General features: G+C 38.8%; 1 protein-coding gene across 1 annotated transcript in view; it reads left to right on the forward strand.

Moving 5' to 3' along the window:
• Positions 1-19,507, forward strand: part of LOC306899293 (UPF0606 protein KIAA1549) — a 34,318-nt gene extending 14,811 nt beyond the window's left edge. Inside the window, exons 4-21 of the mRNA XM_079465447.1 lie at positions 479-641; positions 762-892; positions 1,302-1,485; positions 2,485-2,544; positions 2,743-2,888; positions 5,536-5,713; positions 5,909-6,093; positions 9,062-9,267; positions 10,810-10,946; positions 11,840-11,854; positions 12,166-12,371; positions 12,517-12,746; positions 13,140-13,269; positions 13,576-13,902; positions 15,200-15,252; positions 15,356-15,498; positions 16,196-16,323; positions 16,580-19,507. Coding sequence (XP_079321573.1) covers positions 479-641; positions 762-892; positions 1,302-1,485; positions 2,485-2,544; positions 2,743-2,888; positions 5,536-5,713; positions 5,909-6,093; positions 9,062-9,267; positions 10,810-10,946; positions 11,840-11,854; positions 12,166-12,371; positions 12,517-12,746; positions 13,140-13,269; positions 13,576-13,902; positions 15,200-15,252; positions 15,356-15,498; positions 16,196-16,323; positions 16,580-16,819 — 2,862 coding nt within the window. The 3' untranslated portion in view covers positions 16,820-19,507. The remainder of the gene's footprint in view (positions 1-478; positions 642-761; positions 893-1,301; positions 1,486-2,484; positions 2,545-2,742; positions 2,889-5,535; positions 5,714-5,908; positions 6,094-9,061; positions 9,268-10,809; positions 10,947-11,839; positions 11,855-12,165; positions 12,372-12,516; positions 12,747-13,139; positions 13,270-13,575; positions 13,903-15,199; positions 15,253-15,355; positions 15,499-16,195; positions 16,324-16,579) is intronic.
• Positions 19,508-19,992: the final 485 nt, after the last annotated feature.

A 19,992-nucleotide genomic window follows, 5' to 3' on the forward strand; every position in this document is an offset into this window, starting at 1 on the left:
GTTTCTGGAAACAGTTTCTTTCCTGTTTTATCTGAAGGGTCCTCATGAACAAACGTTGCGTAATTTGGCTCAAAAGTGTCCAAATACTACTTTGTAGCGCTTTAAGTAGCAAATGCATTTGAGCCCATTTGTGCGCCTATGGGCGTGCTGGTTGACAAAGAGGTGTCTTCAGGTGCATTGTTGGCGCTTTGCTATTTTGAGGAACTGAACATAGACTGTGCCATAGACCAACTCAAACCTATTCAATATGTTTTTGGTCATTTAAAGAGCATGTAAGTAATGTGTCTATAGGCGGGTGCACAGCGCTCGTACATTCTGCTTATTACACACAGAGCAGAAGCACACAAACATGCCAAATATTACAAATAAAAGTTTGTTTTACAAAGTTTTACAGCTGAGCTGTACGCTTTAGACCATGCACTTAAATTGTTCAAATAGGGATTTGATGTGAATTTTAAAGTGTTTTTGTCTGTCCTAGGTAGTGAAAGCTCCTCCAGACTTTGTGTTTCGTGCCGTGTCTGGTGCTGTGGTTTATACCGCCATATCGGTCATTAACGCCCTCGTTAATCAAACCACCAACTCTTTCATCAGCGTGTCACCCATCAGTCCTGTACCGGGGCGACAGTACCACGTACATTCAGGTGCAGTATAGCCTTCATACAATAATTCTCAGTACTTACCTATTGCGACCGAATGAACTGTAATCATCTTGTATTTGATGTTTTAAGAATTCCATGAGCTTGTGTTTTTTTTGTCTGCAGTGCTTGAGTTTGTACCCAGCCATGTAGACATCCATATGTGTATGTTCAGCGAGCATATAGAAAAGGGTCTGATCACTGCGTTAGCTGAAGTCCTCCGACGCGCACAGGAATCCACAAACTTCACTGTGCATGTAAGTACGGCTCATATATTCAATGTATTACAGTTGTTTACAAATATTTATGTCATACCATGTTGTTACAGTAGAGACAATGTTTAGGCACTATATCAGGCATCGTGTTTTAAACATCAGTGAATGCTCTGATTGTTTTCATTTAACAACTGCTATATAATGTTATTAAAACAGGGATTATTCTCAATATTTTTATACTGGAACATTTTTTCTTGGCTTTCATTCATCCAGCTTGGTCTGCGGTGAGAATTCAGAGATCATTTCACTAATTGCCCTTATTCAACCGTTGTCACGGCAACAAAACTAATCTCATTTCATTCACTATCGTTCACAAAATACACACGCTACAGTATTAGATGGTTTATAATGATTCACGTTCAGATAACTGTAGCTTTAAATTGTTTTGCAGATTTTGAACATCACCATGAGCCTCATGGCAACGCAACAGCAGAAGGTTCCCGTGGAGATCACCTTTGTGGTGCGTGACATCGGTGGGTATGTGCTGGGGGCAGAGGTCAGCGCTCGTCTTCGTGACCTCAATGTGGTGGAGTACAGCTACTATCTGGGCTACCCAGTGAAACAGATCGCAGAGCGTGAGTACACACGTAAATATTGGGTTTAGTTACACGAATACACTCGCAAACAAGGAATAATGAGTGCCACATCGTATGTGTGAATTAGGGGTGTTGCGGTGTACTGGTATTGACAATATAGTGTTTTAATTCTACACATATGATAATAGATAGTGGTTCTGTCATGGATTTGTTCTGTTATAAATTGTGATCTTGCTAAAGTAAATGTTTTGTGATTTAATGTTTTCCGCAAAAATCTTTGTACATACAGTAGTATAAACATAAATGTTCTTTGAAAATCACCTTGATATCTTAAATATTGACAGAGTTATAAGAAGTAGATTTTGAGACTTTAGCCTGGTGTATAGGTTTGCGTTTTTGTTGTGAAAAAGCAAAAAAGTAAATGTGCAGAAATAGGGCCACAATGGTTATTTTTGTGTATTCCTTGGCCGAAAAAGAGAAAACGAAAAGTGAACAGGATTTAAGGCATACTTCACCCAAAAATCATTTACTCAGCTTCGAGTTGTTCCAAATCTGTATAAATCTGTTGAACAGAGAGAAAGATATTTGGAAGAATGCTTATAACCAGACAGATTTTGCCCCCCATTGACAACCATAGTAAGAAAAGATACAATGGTGGTCAAAAGTGCCCCAGAACTGTTTGCTGTCCTACATTCTTCTTCTTTTGTGTTCAACAGAACCAAACAAATTATAAAGTAATATTGCCTACTATGGGGGGCAAGATCTGTTTGGTTACAAGCATTCTTCCACATATCTTTCTCTCTGTTCATCAGAACAAATAAATGTACACAGATTTGGTGAGAAAATGATGACAGAATTGATATTTTTGGGTGTAATATCCTTTCATGGATATCTCTTCAGATGAATTTGTCTTTAAGTCAGTGTTGTTAATGTGAAGTCTTTCAGCCACAATACTTGTGTAGTTAAATTTGAAATTGTGACACAGTGAATGTTACAATTTACATCTTCGTTATTTTCTTTCTTTCTCTTTATTTTTAGCTTTTCACTACCCTGTGCTGAATACAACCCAACTGCTTCGTTCCTCATGGGTTAGATCAGGTACCGGCCTGCTGACGTTTCTCCAGTTAGATCATCTTAAAGAAATAGTATACCTAAAAAAATATCTTTAACACTCCTGTATTCCCAAGTAATGTTACCATACTTTTAAATAAACATGGTTTTTGACTGATTAATGGCAAATGAGCAATTGCAATCCCATTCGGTCACGTTTAACATAACGTGCATCTGTGTTTTCAGTATTGCTGGGTGTTTTGGACCAGCGTATGAATGACAAGGTCTTCCAAGCTTCCGTGGAGAGAAAATTGGCTCTGTTGCTGGGTGACGCACTGGGAACGGGGCGTCGCTTTAGAAGAGCAACTAGTGTCGGAAACAACAGTGTGCAGGTTTGTGTTCTCTTCTCATTGGACTTTCAGGTGTCTTCTTCAGAGTTTACATCACATAAATGTGTGTAATGTGACCATGAAGTCTGCCGTATTCCTCCATTCTGCTCTCTGTGGATGAGATAATTGAATTCATTATCGAAGCCCCTCTTGTGTACGTCTAATGTCTCTCCGGCTCTTAATCCGTCTTTGCCACTTCCCCATACCTGCTCTGCTCTCCCACCGAGCATCATCATTCAGGGACATGAGTATCCATGGCTACATCCTCCTGTTCATCACTGGCCCCTGGAACTACTTAAAAAGCAACCATTTTATTCTTGTTGATCGGCTGACGTGTCGTACGCCGGCTCCAAGCTCTCATGAATTATTGAATGTGCAGCTCGCCAGGGGACTTTTAAACCATTAATTGACTTTTCAGCTTGCAAAGGGAAGATTTTACTGTTGTATAGAGCAGAGGTTCCTAAAGAAGGGGTCTCCGGGGGGGGGGTCGCAAGGCCAAGTGGGAGGGGTCACCATATGATTTCCAGAAATCTTTTTTATTATGAATAGCGTATTTAATCAATAAGTGTAATAAAATATTAGTTACGTTTAAATTAAACCATGCAAATAAAAAGCCATCAGCCTTTGGAATTTCCTCCCCCTCGATCATGACCCCTGAGGTGATTGAATCACATTAGCAACCGCATTAGGTTAGGTGCAGTCAATTTACAGCACCACGTTAAACATTAGCTTATGTGCAGGCAGATTCTTTTTCACGCTTTTAAGTTTAGGATATTTGTATTTGTCGAAATGAAACGTTGGTTAATATCGAGGGAGGCAGGGAGGACTGCGATGCGCTGCAGTCAGAAAGGTACGAAAAGAGGCCATTTGCAGAAAGAGGACATCCATCAGCACACGGAACAGTTTGATACAATTTGACCAGCTGTACTAAAAGTTCATGGTTTATGTATAACAACTAGTAAAATAATAAGTAAATAACTATAAAATCATATTATGATAGACTGTGTCATTATGCGTGTGTTTGGATAGATATAATAAGTGCTTTTGCGCAGTTGCACGCAATGTTTGAAACCCACCTTCGAGGGTAGTGGGGGTCTGGAGTCACTGGCACTGTTATTTTGGGAAATGGAGAGCAAGAGGCTGCCGTGCATTAACCTTCCCCGAAGCCTGACTAGCTGTCCTTGTGGTTTCCAAATGAGTCTTAATGTATCCACTCTTAGTAACAAAGAAATAAGATGAAAATTATCGTAATGATGCTCTGTGGTGTTTCTTAATGTTATATCAACCACTTACAATGTCCCAGAAACCAAACTGCAATTCTCTACTAACCATGCGCAACACCCTGGGATTGTGACGTCTGGTTTTGGCACATAAAAGCACCACTCATATTTTAGTTGGGAAATGGGGTAGCCATCTTCTGTTTTTAGTAAAGCTCCCTGAGGTAGCAGCACTTTCAAAATGAGCTTTTAATGTCTGTGAGGGTTCACCACGCAAGGTGCTCATTCAATGTAGGTCAAGCTAAGGTGAGCCCAGACCCCGGCACGCTGTTTTTCCACCCTAATAACCCTGGAAACTCTTAACTTATCCAGCTTTTAGATCCTTTGTCTTTCCTTCTCTATATAAGAGAATTGTGAGATATTTAGTTGTCAGGCATGTGATCAGCCAAGGACAAAAAAGAAGGAAGACTGCACACACCCTCACCCAATCCACCACAAAAAAAGTCTTTAATGTTAGTAACTAAATGTTACATGACTAAAAACAGGCAACTGTTCGCCAATAAGATATTTTTTCACTTGGCAACACACAAAAACAAACTATTATAATTACCCAATTATGACTGGCAATTTTGGAAATATCAGTTCAAATGTTTATTAGTTTAAAAGTCACCTAAGTATTTAATAAAGAAGGTTGATGGTTTGTGCAAATATCTTATGCTAATGTCAAATAAGATGGCATTAACAAATGACACCCCTTCAGAAGTTTATATTAGGCATGATTAAAAAACATTACCAGCAATAATTCATTAAAGTTTAATTCATTAAACAATAGTTGAACACAAAGACTAAAGAATACTGTGGCCTCAACAGACTTGCATATACAGCCACTAGATGGCGCATCTACGTCATTCATACAGAGTCCGCAACCCGCATGTAATAAAGGTTTTGCAAACGCTGCATGTTCCGGTTTCAGTTCATTTAATTGTATGCATTCAGAACTCGCAAAACTATGTTCGGAATAAAGAGGCCGCACTGCATTTATAACATGCGTGTGCATGATGTAGAGAGTGTAGAAAGGATCCTGTTGGACGGCTGTATGATGACTGCGCACATCCCACACCCCCCAATCACGTCACGAATTACGCGGGTGATCCCAGCGAGGTAAAAAAATTTGAAAATCCGTATTTATACGGAACAATCACATCCCTGAGTCGTGTTAATGTGTTAGAAATTTCCATATGCACAATTAAAAAGTTAATATATAGAGAAGGTATATGACGCTTAAGTAGTGTACTGAATACAGAATTTGTATAAGACAACGTCAGCTTTTTTATTCTTTCGCATTGTGTATTCTTCCTTACTAGTCACTACCTGTATAAATGAATTGAAATAATAATAATTGTATTGAACGTCATGCTTTTTTCTGCGTTCAGATTGTGCAGACCACTCGTCTGGTGGGCCCTGACAATCCCCTGGAGATTATCTACTTTGTGGAAGGAGCTAACGGAAAGAGGCTTCCTGCTGCAACCACGGCCAACATGCTCAACAGTCTGGAAATGCAGCATGCAGCTATCGTCATGGGATACCGCATCCAGGGAATATTAGCACAGCGTAAGCCTTCCGACCTTTCATTCTTTCACTCTACAGTAAAATGAATTCGGTGTACAGTGAGATAAGAGCAATTTAATGATCATGCATAAAACTTTTGGAACAGTCTTTGTCTCAAATATGATGACCATACATGTGAGGGTTACACGCTGTCCTGAGCCACTCACTTTCATACTTCTTCACCCCATCTGTGTCCAGCTGTGGAAAAACAGGCCTCCCATCCCTCAGATACAGACAAAACCAACACGTGGATAATTGTGGGGGTGGTGGTCCCCGCGGTGGTGGTGATCATTATCATATCTATCCTGTACTGGAAACTCTGCCGCACCGATAAACTGGAATTCCAGCCGGACACCATGAGCACAGTCCAACAGAGGCAGAAGGTAAGAAAGAGGAGAACTGTCCGACTGTATGAGTCATATGTTATGAAATGCAATATTTCAGCTTTGATTAATGGAAGTTTTCCAGAGATGTGATTATTTTCCTTTCTGACAAGATCAGGTCACGTGGTTAGTTTTGTTTTTGCGTTTGGTTGCATGTCTGCTAGTTTTCCAGTAATATTGCTAATCGGTCCGTGTGGCTCCTGTGTGTCTGAGCTGCTTATCTCATCTCACTACAGAGTCAAATGGCTCTGTTGCAGGACACTGGCCAGCTGTTTTTTGTGCGCGTTTTTTTTTATAATCCTTTATGGTTACATCATGAGGATATGGCTTTTAAGATGGTTATCAGCTGCACTGTACCTATTTACTCACACACACACAGAGGAAACTATCACTAAATTAGTAAGGACATCTCATAGACTTCTATAGGCTTTATAGAAACCGGAAAACAGGTCTCATCGCATCCGGTTCAGGTCACTTGTATGCGCTTGTTACAAATAGAGCTGTTTTACTCCAAATGCCTTTGAGAGAAGATACCAAGTATGAGCTGAAAGGGGTCATCTGAAACGGCTAAAACTAATATTATCGTTTGTTTTAGATGAAATGCAATGTGTATACATGATTTAAGGTTCAAAAACGCTGTATTTTCCACATACCGTGCATGTTTGTATCTCCTCTTTGCCCCGCCTCTCTGAAAAGCAAGGTGTGCTAAGATTGGCCAGTTAACCAGTGCGTAGTGATCGGTCGAAAACTGCAATCGTGTGACAGAAATGTAAGGCCTGGTTCCAAAGCAATTGAATGCCCACCTTCATTGCATATACATTTGGGCGGTCTGAGTTAAATCATACCACGAACCAACGTAGATTTGTGGGGGTGTGGTTACACGAGGCTTTCAGGCAGGATTGGGCGAGCATTCGCTTTTAGATAGACACTAAGACACAAAAATGAAAGAACGAAAGATGCATTCTAAGACATGCATGGACAACTTATAACACACCAAAGTCACAGAAAACCTGTCATGTAACCTGTCATGTTTTCAATTAAAATTTCAGTTATAGAAAGACGAGAAGAATAAATAACAATAACAAAAATTATATTTGAGAAATTATGCGATAACATTATAGGATATTTATTTCAGTGTCAAAACAATTAAACATCTATACCAGATTGTTTTATCAAATATGAATATTGACGTGTGTTTACCATACATGTGAAGGTTTTAGGCAGTCCTAAGTCACTGACTTTCATACCTCTTGACCCCATGGTTGTCAAGCTGTGGAAAAATAGCTGTAATAAAAAAAATGATGTTAATTAAAATTATATAAAGATTATATACAACAAATTGTGCGATAACATTATAGGATATTGATTTCAGTGTCAAAACAATTAAACATCTATACTAGCATAGCTAATGATTTTTCTTCTGCACTGCATTTATAACAAGCGTGTGCGTGATGTAGAAAGCGCAGAAAGGAGCCTGTTGGCCGGCTGTATGTCTGTACGGCGGTATTACTCCTGCCCTCTTAAAGATCACCCTCTCTGCCCTTCAATGAGGTTTTTATGTAATCTATTTACAATGTTAAGCAGTCTCGCACTGCTCTTTTTGCACTTCCTGGAAAGTCTTTTTGTTACAATTACACTTATGCCTTCCCTCATGCTTGAAGTCTAAGACCTCATCACAAAAATCCCCACCAGTAATCCAGAGGTCAATGAGCAAAGAGCTTCTAGAGGTTAGTGATGATAATGATGAAGAAGAGGAGGAGGAGGAAGATGACGAAGAGGAGGAGGAAGAAAGGAGAGATGAGAAGGTAGAATATAGTAGAGGTGTCGTGCTCTGTATTCAGTAGAATAATCCTCTAGTTAGTCCCCAAACAGGAAGAAGAAGATTCCACTCTCTCCCCTACCCTTCAGCAGCCTGTCGAGTGCTACTCCAGCATCCCTGTAACTGTGGTGTTGTAGTTCTGCGTGGACCCCGTTGACACGAGAGCCTGTAGTGTGTAGTCAATTTATAATCAGATCTTATTCAGAATGTTTCATTCGATAGTTGACCACGTGCAAACACTTCCTTTCACCTTCATCCAAATCAGAAACCTGTTATTGCTGCCAAAAGCATTAGGAAAATGGAGAGCAGTGAGGAAGAAGAAGAAGAAGAAGAAGAAGAGGAGGAGGAGGCCAAGAAACCTGTAAAGAAACAGTTGCAGCACAAATTAAGGGCACCGGAGGTATCTGATGTGCTTAGAAGTGTAACGTTGTGTTTGGATGCTAGTCCTGTTTATAGCATTTCCAATTGTTGACAATCTCCCTTTAATACACTGAATGGAGAAAAATATCTTATTTATAGTGTGTTTTAGATTGGGTCAATAATAATCTTAGTCTGTGGCCATGTGAGCTAAATCTGGACAGCCCCTGGATTGTGGCCTAGATTTGGTTACAGCAGATGTGCGGTCACACAGCAATGAGAAAAAAGCTTTTCACGTACAGAATTGTTCTAAACAGCCTAATTTGCATTTGAAAGGGAACGTGAAGGGAAAGAGAGAAATCGATCTACTCCCATCAGATGAGCACATTTCTGTGAAACGCTCTCTGTTGTGTCGACTGCTCGCTGAACAAAGACGATTAGTTTATGCATTTTTCATACATCTCAGTGTTTTCTGGCGACTTATGAAACATTGACTATAATCTGACCCGCTGTGACCCTTTGGTTTGTTTGGTCTGGAAAAAAATAGCTGTTCATTAATGGAGTAGCCAACTCAAAAATCTTCTGTCATCAATTACTCATCCCATCATTCCTTTTCCATGGAACACAAATTGAGATGAAACCTTTTCTTGTAAATGCATAATGTTATAAGTATTTTGTTCTGATGAAACCACAAACGTCTTCTTGAATCCTTCATTGGTCCTTCACAGTTTCCTTCGCAAATTGATTTCGTTTTATAATACCTCTTCGTCTATTTGGTATGGCGGTCTCTAGCTGCAGACTCCCAGCGTGAAGGGTTTTGACTTCGCCAAGCTGCACATGGGACAGCACAGTAAAGACGATCTCATGGTCATTCAAGAGCCGATGCCAATTCCTGTGCCCACCAAGGAGCAAAGCCCACCTGAGAGCGCAGATGTGTCAACACCCAAGTCCAAGGGCTCCTCTAAAGCTTCACGCAATGGCCAGCGACGCAGGGGCCAGTAAGTGTTTATGGTACCCTAAAAATGTGATTAAAATGTAATATGATCAGTTCTTAAGACTTTACAATAAGGTGCTATTTGTTAACAATTAGTTAATGCATTAACTAACATGAAGTAACAATGAACAATACTTCTACAGAATTTATTAATATTCATTCATGTTTATTTCAGCATTTACTTATACATTATTAAAATCCAACGTTGTCACTGTTAATATTAGTAATACACAATGAATAACTGTATTGACAATAACTAACATTAACAAGGAAATAAATAAATAAAAATAAATGCTGATAAACTAAATTGTTCATTGTAATAGTGTGTTCACACCAAACTCAAATCTAGCGTTAAGTGCGAGTGATGTACATGTGAAGTCAATGAAAAGACACGATGACCTACTTGCGGTGCGATTCGCGCGAATTGAGCGTTAGCGTGAGTCATGCGAGTTGAAAAACTGAACTTTGGCGAAACTTCGCGCGGCGTTAACCAATCAGAAGTTTGCTCTAGTAGGGCCGTGAGCGAGCGGCATAAGCCCCTCCCATGACCAGATTCGCGTCTGTAATGAAGCGAATTTCACGCCGCGAATGATGCGAGTAAAGTCAAAATGTTCAAGCATCCAACTACACTCGAATTTACGATTCGAATACACTCGGTCCACTCGTTTGGTGTGAACACTCTATTAGCTAATGTTAGCTAATGCATTTACTAATGTTAACTAACACCTTATTGCAAAGTTTTACCGATTAGTTTTACAGACAACTCCGTTCACAGGCCACTTTTAAACAGCAAACCAGTTTGAAAGCCAGTAGAAAAACCCTTAAAACATATTCTGAGAATCGCTTCATAACGTAATATCTTTATTATTTTGAGGCACATATCTATTAAGGGTGAGACCACTTCTGATCAATAAAAAGCTTTCTAACAGGATTACAACTCGTCACTGATCAATAACAAGGTCTTTGGGGTAAAACGATCAAATATCTAATAGCTTGTGAACAAGCACATTCATAATTGTATGTTATAAATACACCGTAGTTGCATATTTCTCCAGAAAGAAAGAAATGCATTTCTTGTAAGTTAAGGTGTTAAATTCATAGATACAAATGCTTGAATAACTTTGGACTAAAAGATGTTACACTTACAACACAGGATTCAAGTCAGTAAATAGATAATGTGCGCTATACAAAGTCATAAACCTTTGATGGTCACATTAGATTGAAAGAGCACTTCAGAAGCATGAGGCGATTGGATCATCTTTCCATGCTTTTCCCTTGACACCTATGCCTCGTTGAAAGCAGATGATGCCTGAATATCATTTTCTATCAAGATGATGATTTGATGGTGGGGTCTAAGGAAATCTCTCATTGTGCTCTTTAAAAACACTGTTAATATTGTATTTAAATGTGCATTGTAAATAATATTAAAACATCTGGTTAAAGAATTATAGTGGGCTTGAAAAGCACGTTTTGGTCGAATTTAATAATAGGAAGTTGTAAAACGCAAAGGCATTGTGTTTTCATGATGGATGTTGTTGTCTTTCAGAATTTCTCCGTCAGAGGGGGACTCAGTGGGCAGCGAACCAGGCAGCGAGAGAGCGTCTCCTGAGGACGGTACGAAACCTGCCGGGCTTCCCAACGATCCCAAGCAAACCCGTAGAGCGGCTGTTAATGGATTAAACGGTAAGAAGCTTTGATTTTGAGTCAGTTCAAAGTGCGAGTTGGGTTGCGCGGATATAATCGTATTTCTTTTACTTACCAAAGCGATTGACTAAATCCATTTTATTTCATTGGTGCAACAGCATGTTATCTATTTAAGTTTTTGGTTGGTTTCCAGTCAAAACATTACAGATTTACATGAGGAGCAAACGCAGCACAATTTATAAAACACAGCTTAACAAGGTTAATGCTTAAGAGGCCCTATTTTATCAATGGAGTTAGAAAATGCGTGAGCACTTTGTGTAATGAAGATGCAAGTCATCTATATAAACACAAACTCTTGAGTCTCACGATTTTAAGACGTGAGGTTATAAACAAATGTGCGATGTAAAGAAGTAAATAAGTACAGAGAGGGAGTGATTTGTGGATCTCTCTCCAGTCAGCCTGGCATCATTCGTCTTGTCTCTTTTGTGACTAACCCTCATCTTTACTCTTGGCTGATTTGTTTTTTTCCACTCTCTCTCTCTGTTTTTTCTATTCTCTGTGTGATGTACTTTTGTCAGACAGTGCCTGTGGCAATGGCTCTCTCTCAATACTCTTTTCTGCTGTCCCACACTAAATGAGATTCAGTCTGACAAGCCAAGAAATTATTCTTCTATCCATAAAACTGAACTCTTTCAGAAGCACTTTTGCCATCCATTTATCCCCTTCTCTCCTCCTCGGTGATGATATATTTTGCACAATACAAATTGTCTTACAGCATCTTTATTTCAAAGTAATTGAATTCTGTGTAATACAAGTATTGTGCGTGACCTTTTTATCCTTTTCACTTGAGTCTTTTGCAAACTATTAACATTTCTCTCTATTCACGCCTCCTCTCTACACCTCCATTCATTCATCTTGTTACTGACTCACAGTGAAGAACAGAATTGGTAAGAGTGACTCTGTCTGCTTTGTTAGTTTAAGCAAGGGTTTTTTGGACGTCATCCTGCTGCAATTTTTAGAAACAATGTATCATCCGCCTGCCTTGAGCTTTTTTACCTTTGTTTAAAATGTGTGTCTATAGAATTAGTCAAACACTGCCCCCCTCTGGTGTGCAACTATACTTGAACAGATGATCAATTCCCATCCTTTCGTGTTTTTTGTCTTGGATGGCAATGAATGTTTTGCTTTTTCGTTTTTATTATTGCTTTTCATATTTGAAATAATATAACGTCATCAAATCTGGAAATCTGTTCTGTAGGTCCTCCGCCAATGAACAACAACATGGATGAACCTTTATCTTCAGCCTCCATCTTCGAGCATGTTGACCGAATGTCCCGTGCAACTGACGGCCCGAAACGTCCACCTAATAAAATTCAGCTCATCGCCATGCAGCCCATGCCGGCCCTGCCCTTACCCAGCCTTGCCCCCAATGACAAAGCAGAAAATGCCAAGCTGAGCAAAGAGGTACCCATCATGCATCTGTTTCTTATCTATTATGCAATCAGCGTGCGTTTCCTTAGGGTCTCAAACTTTAAAGTTTCAAAAAGAAACTTTAACAGGATCGAATATATTTTAAAAGGGGTAAAAGGTGTGACTGTATCTTCTTCAGATCCAGGTGGCTCTGAGGCACAAGTCTGAAATCGAGCACCATCGTAACAAGATCCGACTGCGAGCCAAAAGGAAGGGCCATTATGACTTCCCCGCTATGGATGACCTCATCGATGGGCTCGGTGATTCCAAAGAACAAGACCGAATCTACCAAAAGGCCCAAATGCAGATTGAAAAGATTCTGGATCCAGACATTCACATGCCTTCTCTCTACACGGAGCCCAAGAAAAGGTACAAAAGGATTAAACAGTTAACACAGATTATTATCAAATAAATAGACAACACTTATTCAAACCAAGTCAGAATAAAACCCCATTAAGATGATCTTAACAGTAGTGACCACATGTTCGGTTTTTAATGAAAATTATATTACTACAATATTTATAATATATGATATATGATGAGCTTTTTGTTTTTCTATGCATAATTTGTATTTAATACATATAATACAAATAAACCCCATATTCTTTAAGACACTGTAGTTGCCAAATACCTGCAAAGTTTAGTTCATTTTCATCAATTTTGTACCATTTCTTTCTTTCTTTTTTCTCTCTACTGTTTAAGTTGTCCTAACAGTACAGTGTCTAAACATACTTTGTATTGGATGTGTTTTTTCAGCAACAGAGGCAAGCGTTCTCCTAAACAGAAGAAACAGTTAAACGGTGATATGACAGATGCTGACAGGGACAGACTCATAACAGACTGTGACGGGACGTACAGAAAATACCCAGGAGTCAATAACATAGCATATGTGGTCAGTGCACTGAACCTACATGTGTTTATTACGTCCCTAATGGAGGCCTTCATATTGAGGTCACATGACCTGCTGAATACTGTTGAATTTATTTATATATTTGATACCTGCAATTACTTTTATGGCATATTTATATAATTACATCAGTAAACCAAAAAACATTTACATAATGCTTAGTTTGGTTCTAAAGATCAAGCCCACTGTTACATTTGCCAGCAAGACGTGAAGACCACTTGCGCCTTTTAAGGTTAAATGTCTGTAACCTTATGCAAACTTTATTCTACATTTATAATTGTTTTGTTGCAGTCTGACCCAGACCAGGGCCCTGAGCATCATAGCCCATCCCCAACGGATGACGTTTTCCACAGCCCCATTTCTCCCCCTCCAGGCCATCCTCCTCCTCCTCCTCCCTACCTTCCACCACAGCCATCTATAGAAGAAGCCCGTCAGCAGATGCACTCTCTACTGGATGACGCCTTCGCCCTTGTGTCTCCTACGTCTCAGGGAAGCACAGCTGGCATCACCCTGCCAGGGGTCGGACTCAACCCCACAGCCCCGCCCCCTAACAGCCCACCTTCTCGTGGTCCACGGCCCTGGGCCCCTGGATACCCACCCCTCAATCCCTACACAGGGGTAAGAATGAATTATTTAGAGTAGCCATTTCCAAACTTTTTTTTCATTGCACGGTAACCGTGGACAAAAAATAATATGTTTTTTCAATCGGTCAAATTAAATAAATACTTTTATTGTAGATCGTGTATAGCGATGTTTGGAGAATGATTGTTGAGACCTGTTTATATTGTGATGAGAGAGTGTGTGCTTTTCTTACCCTTTACATTAAAACACTTGTATCATAATAATGTAAATGTGCAGATCGTAAAGTGAGGCAGTTGCACGAGTATACCCAAAACAATATGGCTGCTTCCTGTACTGTGAGCTTTCGCTGCTCGACTATGTATTAACGTTTCCTCAGCAAAATGTGGATTTGCTGCACCAATAAGACCAGCCGAGACACACTATTTCTTACCTTTGCCAGACTTAAAACACACAAACATCGACCAACGGTATTAAAAAGCACTTTTGGCTTATAACTGTGAATGTGCCAAGGCACGTCGTTTCTTTACACAACAACATCGCCACCCACTGGCTTGGCGTGCATACTGCAGTGTTTATATCCGTTTTCCTGGATCCGTGTAAATGCAGACCGTTTTGATAACTCTATCATGTGTACGTGATACTTTTCAAAAACGCTTTCATTTTTCATCGTGTAAACGTGGCCTAAATTGTTCGAGTCGCATCGGGCAAGGATTGAAATGCAGGATTTTGTCGTTATGTTTCCAAACGCATCTCATTGAGAACAATATTTCGTACATAGCAATTGCTGTTACACCAGATATGTTCATTTATCTGGTCGACAGAGACTTTCTGGCTCTTTAAAACAACTTTCGGCGTCTTTCAGTAAGCAGTGATTCAGTACCCGCAGTGACCCGATTATAACACATTTCTATAGAGCGTTTGTTGTGAAATAAGCCTAATATTGCTTTATCCAAAGTATGCATTGTTATCATTAGTGTCAGTATTTTTTTGGGAGTTTATATCGTTTAATTTAAGACATTATTTTATTAGCATATTGTTAGAACTGTGCTTTTGTTGTTATGTTCAGCAATATTTTGCATAATATGAATTCCTGTGTAAATGCTTTTATGTTGCTTTAGAGCCGCATTAACGGTCCGTGTAAAGACACATTTTCGTGTTTTTTTCCGCTTCAGATTCGGTTTCTGTGCTGCCTTCGCTGTGTAAAGAGTAGAACAGCTATTCAAAAGCTTTGCTCTTTTCTGGGACGCATGGTTTATTTAGCCTGATGCACTGAAACGCTCCAGTTGCGGCCTTTCTGACTGTTTTAAGCTCATAGCCTGTATTTCTCTTTCAGAGATATGCTGAATTAGGTCTGCCTCCTTCAACGGTACAGGGTTTACTACATAGGTGAGTGATAAAACGAGTGTCCTTAATGTCACTCACAGTTAGACTTGTTTTGGTGTGAGTGTGCGGTGTCAGTTGTTTATATCTGGTTGTGACAACATTACAGGCAAGGTTTGGGTTCTGGCTACATCCCACCAGGTGATGCTTTACCTGAACAGCTCCAGTCAGAGTCGCTGTACTATGGTCGAGTGGGCCACATAGATGAGCCCCCCTCCTCTGCCAGGCCAAGGCCTGTAGGTGGCACTGCAGGTGTGTGCTAACATGATTCGATGAAAATAATCTGCCTATATGAACTCTTGAGATCTTCTGGAATTTCTAATGAAAATTGTATAATTTATGAACAATATATTTACATAATATATCAAAGAAAGTCTTCTGAGCGATTATCACTTTGTTTTATTTTTATTGTTGTCGTATTCATAGTTTTAAATAGCTTTTTAGTTTTCAAGTTCATTTTAGTTTTATTTCATTATTGTCATTTATTTATATATATATATATATATATACAGGTTTAATATATATTTTTTATTTCTAGTTTTAGTTTTGTGTAGTTTAATAATTTTACTGTTTAGATATATTAATAATATTCAAAAATAATTCAAATAATATTTAGGCTAATATGTTTTAATAGTTTTAGTTGTTGTAAACTATAAAAAATATTAAGTATAACTATAAGATCTCTTTGCTTGAATCACATTTCATGTCTTCCTAGGCATTTTGTTATTTTGGTAATCATAATACCACAATAATAAAATGAATAAATAATAAAATGTAATATAAAGTATAAATAACTTCCTTGTTCCAATTGTTGTTTTGTGTTATATCAGAATCTAAAGATCATTTAAAATGTGTCACAAATTTCAACAAAACGTTTTGCGCTCTTTTTAGAAAGGCTATATTATTGAATTATGCAAAGCTTTAACGCAAAAAATGTTATGGTGTTCAGGGGGTCAGCTGCATCATTTAACTCATGCTGGCCTGGCGGGTCGTGTCAATGACAGCCGGCAGCCCGGTGGGCTAAACTGGGGTCTGTATAATGAGGACAACAACAAATTTGCTAACAACAGAGACCCTGTAAGAATTTTTTCTTCATTTGCTGTTTTAAATTAAGCTTTCTTTTCTGTGGAATAATATACATGTACTATGATAAATCCAGAAACTCTCTTACTTTTCTTTACCTTAGTGAAAAGTTCCTTTCTTGCTTTACTCTTACTTTATAATTCCTTTTGTGTCTCCTTTCCTCCATATTTTCTTTCTTACTCCCATTCCTCTCATTTTTCCTGCCTTTCTTCCTTTCCTTTTTTCTATCGTCCATCACGTCATTGTTTAGGTTCTTGGCTCTCTTGACTACACCTCCATCTCTGTGTTCCAGACCTCCAGGAATGGCCTTAAGGAGCCATCTGCCGCCCCCACCCATCTGGATTCTCTCGGCCTGGGCTACCCTCCCTCGGCACCTCCTGAGGAGCCTTCTCCTCCCAACCACTCATCCGCCTCGCTCATCAAAGCCATCCGAGAGGAGCTGATGCGCCTCTCGCAAAAACAGGCGGCGGTTCCCAGCTACCACAGCTGAGACCTGCCCCATCAGGCTCTCCACCCAAAAACTGCACTAGACTGCACTGTACTTCCCATGGAAGTGGCTTTTTTGAGACGACTTGTACGTCCTGTAGCTGCTGCTGCCACCCTGTGGCGGAGAGCGTTAGGACAAGAAGAGTAGAAATGTAGCCCTTTAAGGTTTATTTGTACTTCCAACTCGGCATGGATCTCTCCAAACATGAGTCACATCTACACAGAACATGACAGGTCCTTCTTTTAGAGGGTCTCTCTAATAAATTTAACATCGTTTAACCATAATTCAGTTTTATATGCACAAATCGTCGCTGTCAGACTAAAACCGTGTGTTATTTTTCATGATTTTTAAATATGTGTATGTTTTTATTTGCCACCCTTCGTGCTTGTCTGTTACTTTTGCGAATATTTAGTCATTGAAACATATTGAAAAAGCTTGCTATCTTAGACGACACATTGTTAAATTATAGAAAATAATGAGTGTTTTTTTCTTTTTAATTCCCGTAAAATGGCAGTTTTTGGAGATACAAGCTTTCAGTCCGACAGCGATGATTCAATTGTGACCTATGTAGCTTATCATGGAAAAGTTGGCAGTGTTTCTAGAGTATTCTGGTCAATGCAAAGCTGAAGTATAACAGGCGTATTGCTGTTATTTTTCCCATAGTAGAGGTCACAACATAAGCAGTGTCACGAGACCTTGTTTTTACCATATTTGCAGTGACATCACAACCCATAAACTTCTGGAGCAACTGCTATGTTGCCTCTACTTGGACCAGGGTTCTTTCAATAATGTTTTGTTAGAAACGTGCGTGTGTTTTATTTTTACGTTGTGTGGTTTCTTTGCTGTGTAAACTGCCTTTTGAATACTTGTATACCTTGCACTGGCTCCTGTAGATTCCCACTGAAAAACTACTCTTTGATACCTTACATTTATCTGTTTACGTTTAGTGTTTTCTTTGTGTCTAATAACATTTTGTCTATATACAGTACACATAATTTGCCCGTTTTGTTTTGGTGCTCAATTTACTGGCCATGAACCACACAATGCCTTCACGAGACAGTATTGGATGGATCCTATACAGTGTTCTCTTAATTATACTATAGACCACTTCAAGTCCAGAAGCACTTCCAGATTCATTTTTAATTTGATTTAAATCTTGCGAATATAATAACATCTTAAAGATATTCGTTTAACATTTTAAATCTGTTATAAATGTTATTATCGTTGTATTTTGTTTAAACGATGTGTATTGTTTAAAACTGAAACAGGAAGTTCTTCTGGACCAGCATCGTTTACGTCTTCCGAGGTGGTCTATAGGGTCCAGTAAAAGTATTTGAAGTACTGACATCATTCCCCTTGGCATATGCCTTTGCAGAGAGTACTTTGTTGGTACCAAAACTAATAGAGGAAAGGAATGATTTTGAGTCCGTACACATCGACTTGTCTCTCAGTTTGTAAAAGCAAAAATGCAAATGTTACATAATAGCAGTCTATGGAGCAAGGCACTGCATTTATGATTCATTTTAAAACAAAACACGGTTTTAAATTCTTTTTTTTAACTTCAGTCATGACCGTGTTAACAAAGCACATTTGCATTTATTCAGTCCCTCTAAATTGACTTGCTTAAAGGGACAGTTCACCCAAAAATGAAAATGTTGTCATTGATTACTCAAATCGTTGCATACCTGTAAACATTTATTTATTTGGTTGTACGCAAGGTTTGGAAGTACTTGAGGTTGAATAATTCATGGAAGAATCTTTTGTTTTGGGTTGAAGTATCCCTTCAAGGAAGCATTTGACGTTAAAGAAAGTGACAACAATCTGACAGAAATGATTATTCAGACACAAATCCACTTACAGAATTGTAAAATAATTCATTGTAAGAGCTTTAACAAACATAGCTTCATATTTGTTTACAGATGTGAGGGATGAGTCAGAACGGTTGTCATTGATAATCTCGGCATGTCTCCTTTTAATTCTTTTTATTCTGTCCATTTGTTCATGAACAAGTCAAAAGAATGACACCCTCGGTTTACTCATTTCAGTATTACTACTGTTTTCCTAGTATTTGAAGAAAATGTTTCATTGCAGATGAATGAAGTTTATACTTGTACTGTTTATACTTTTACTGTTTAAATTGTTTTAGGTCAAAGCATGGACTGAGTTTAAGGTTATGTGTTTGAAAGGTTTTAGTTTATTGTCACCTTTTCACCACAGCCATGAAGTGCTCATCGTTCACTGGCAATAACTTTTATCAGTGCATTTACGGTATGACACGATACTGTATTGCTGCTTAAACTGCTGTTGATCAACTTTTCATACGCTACACTATGTTCTTCTACATCATGCTTGTATAGAGCATTTGGTGTGTAGAAGAGGATTTGAACATTTGAGCATTGAACACATGGTCACTGTAACTAGTATTAGATTCACTCTGTGAAAGTTCAAAACACTGATTTCTCAGTTATCTCTACAATATTCATGCGTTTGTGTTGAAACTCATTGTGTTGATGAAAACAGGAGCACCATCTTTGCTCTGAGATAACGGACGATTCATTTACTTTCTCACGGGATCTGCCCATGTTACATTGTTTTTCTGCTTAAAGTTTACGTCTGGTTGGACTTTCTTGACCTGTAGTTCAAGTTCTACTGAATCTCTATTTAAGTGACGAATAAAAAGATTTAGCCTACAGTATAACAAATGTTGTTTGCCTTGTCAAGGTTATACGTCATTTATCTGAAACAGACGAGTTTTGGCCTAATTCGTCCATTTCATGAAATGCATTTCAGATCAACAAAATTGAAGTGTAATTTCAAATGCCACATCTACCTAAAATATTTGCAAAAAATAAAGCTGTACAGCAAATTTGAATTAAAATGAAAATAAACTCTGAAGGGATTAAACCAATGTGATTGTATTTACAGCCGAAAAGCACAAGGGGGCGCCAAATTTGTTTTTTGTTAAAGGCATAATTCGCCCAAAAATTGACATTCTTTCATCTTTAATGTCATTTTAAGCTCATGTGGCTTTCTTCTGCAGAACACATTAGAAAATGTTTTGAAGAACGATGGTAACTAAACAACATTGGCCCCCATTGACTTCCTATGCACACAAAATACACAGACCGAGTCATATACAGTCATATACAGACTGCTAACTGCAGAGTTCACTTTAC

The sequence above is a fragment of the Barbatula barbatula genome (genome assembly GCF_947034865.1).
Source record: "Barbatula barbatula genome assembly, chromosome: 10".
Classification (NCBI taxonomy): domain Eukaryota; kingdom Metazoa; phylum Chordata; class Actinopteri; order Cypriniformes; family Nemacheilidae; genus Barbatula; species Barbatula barbatula.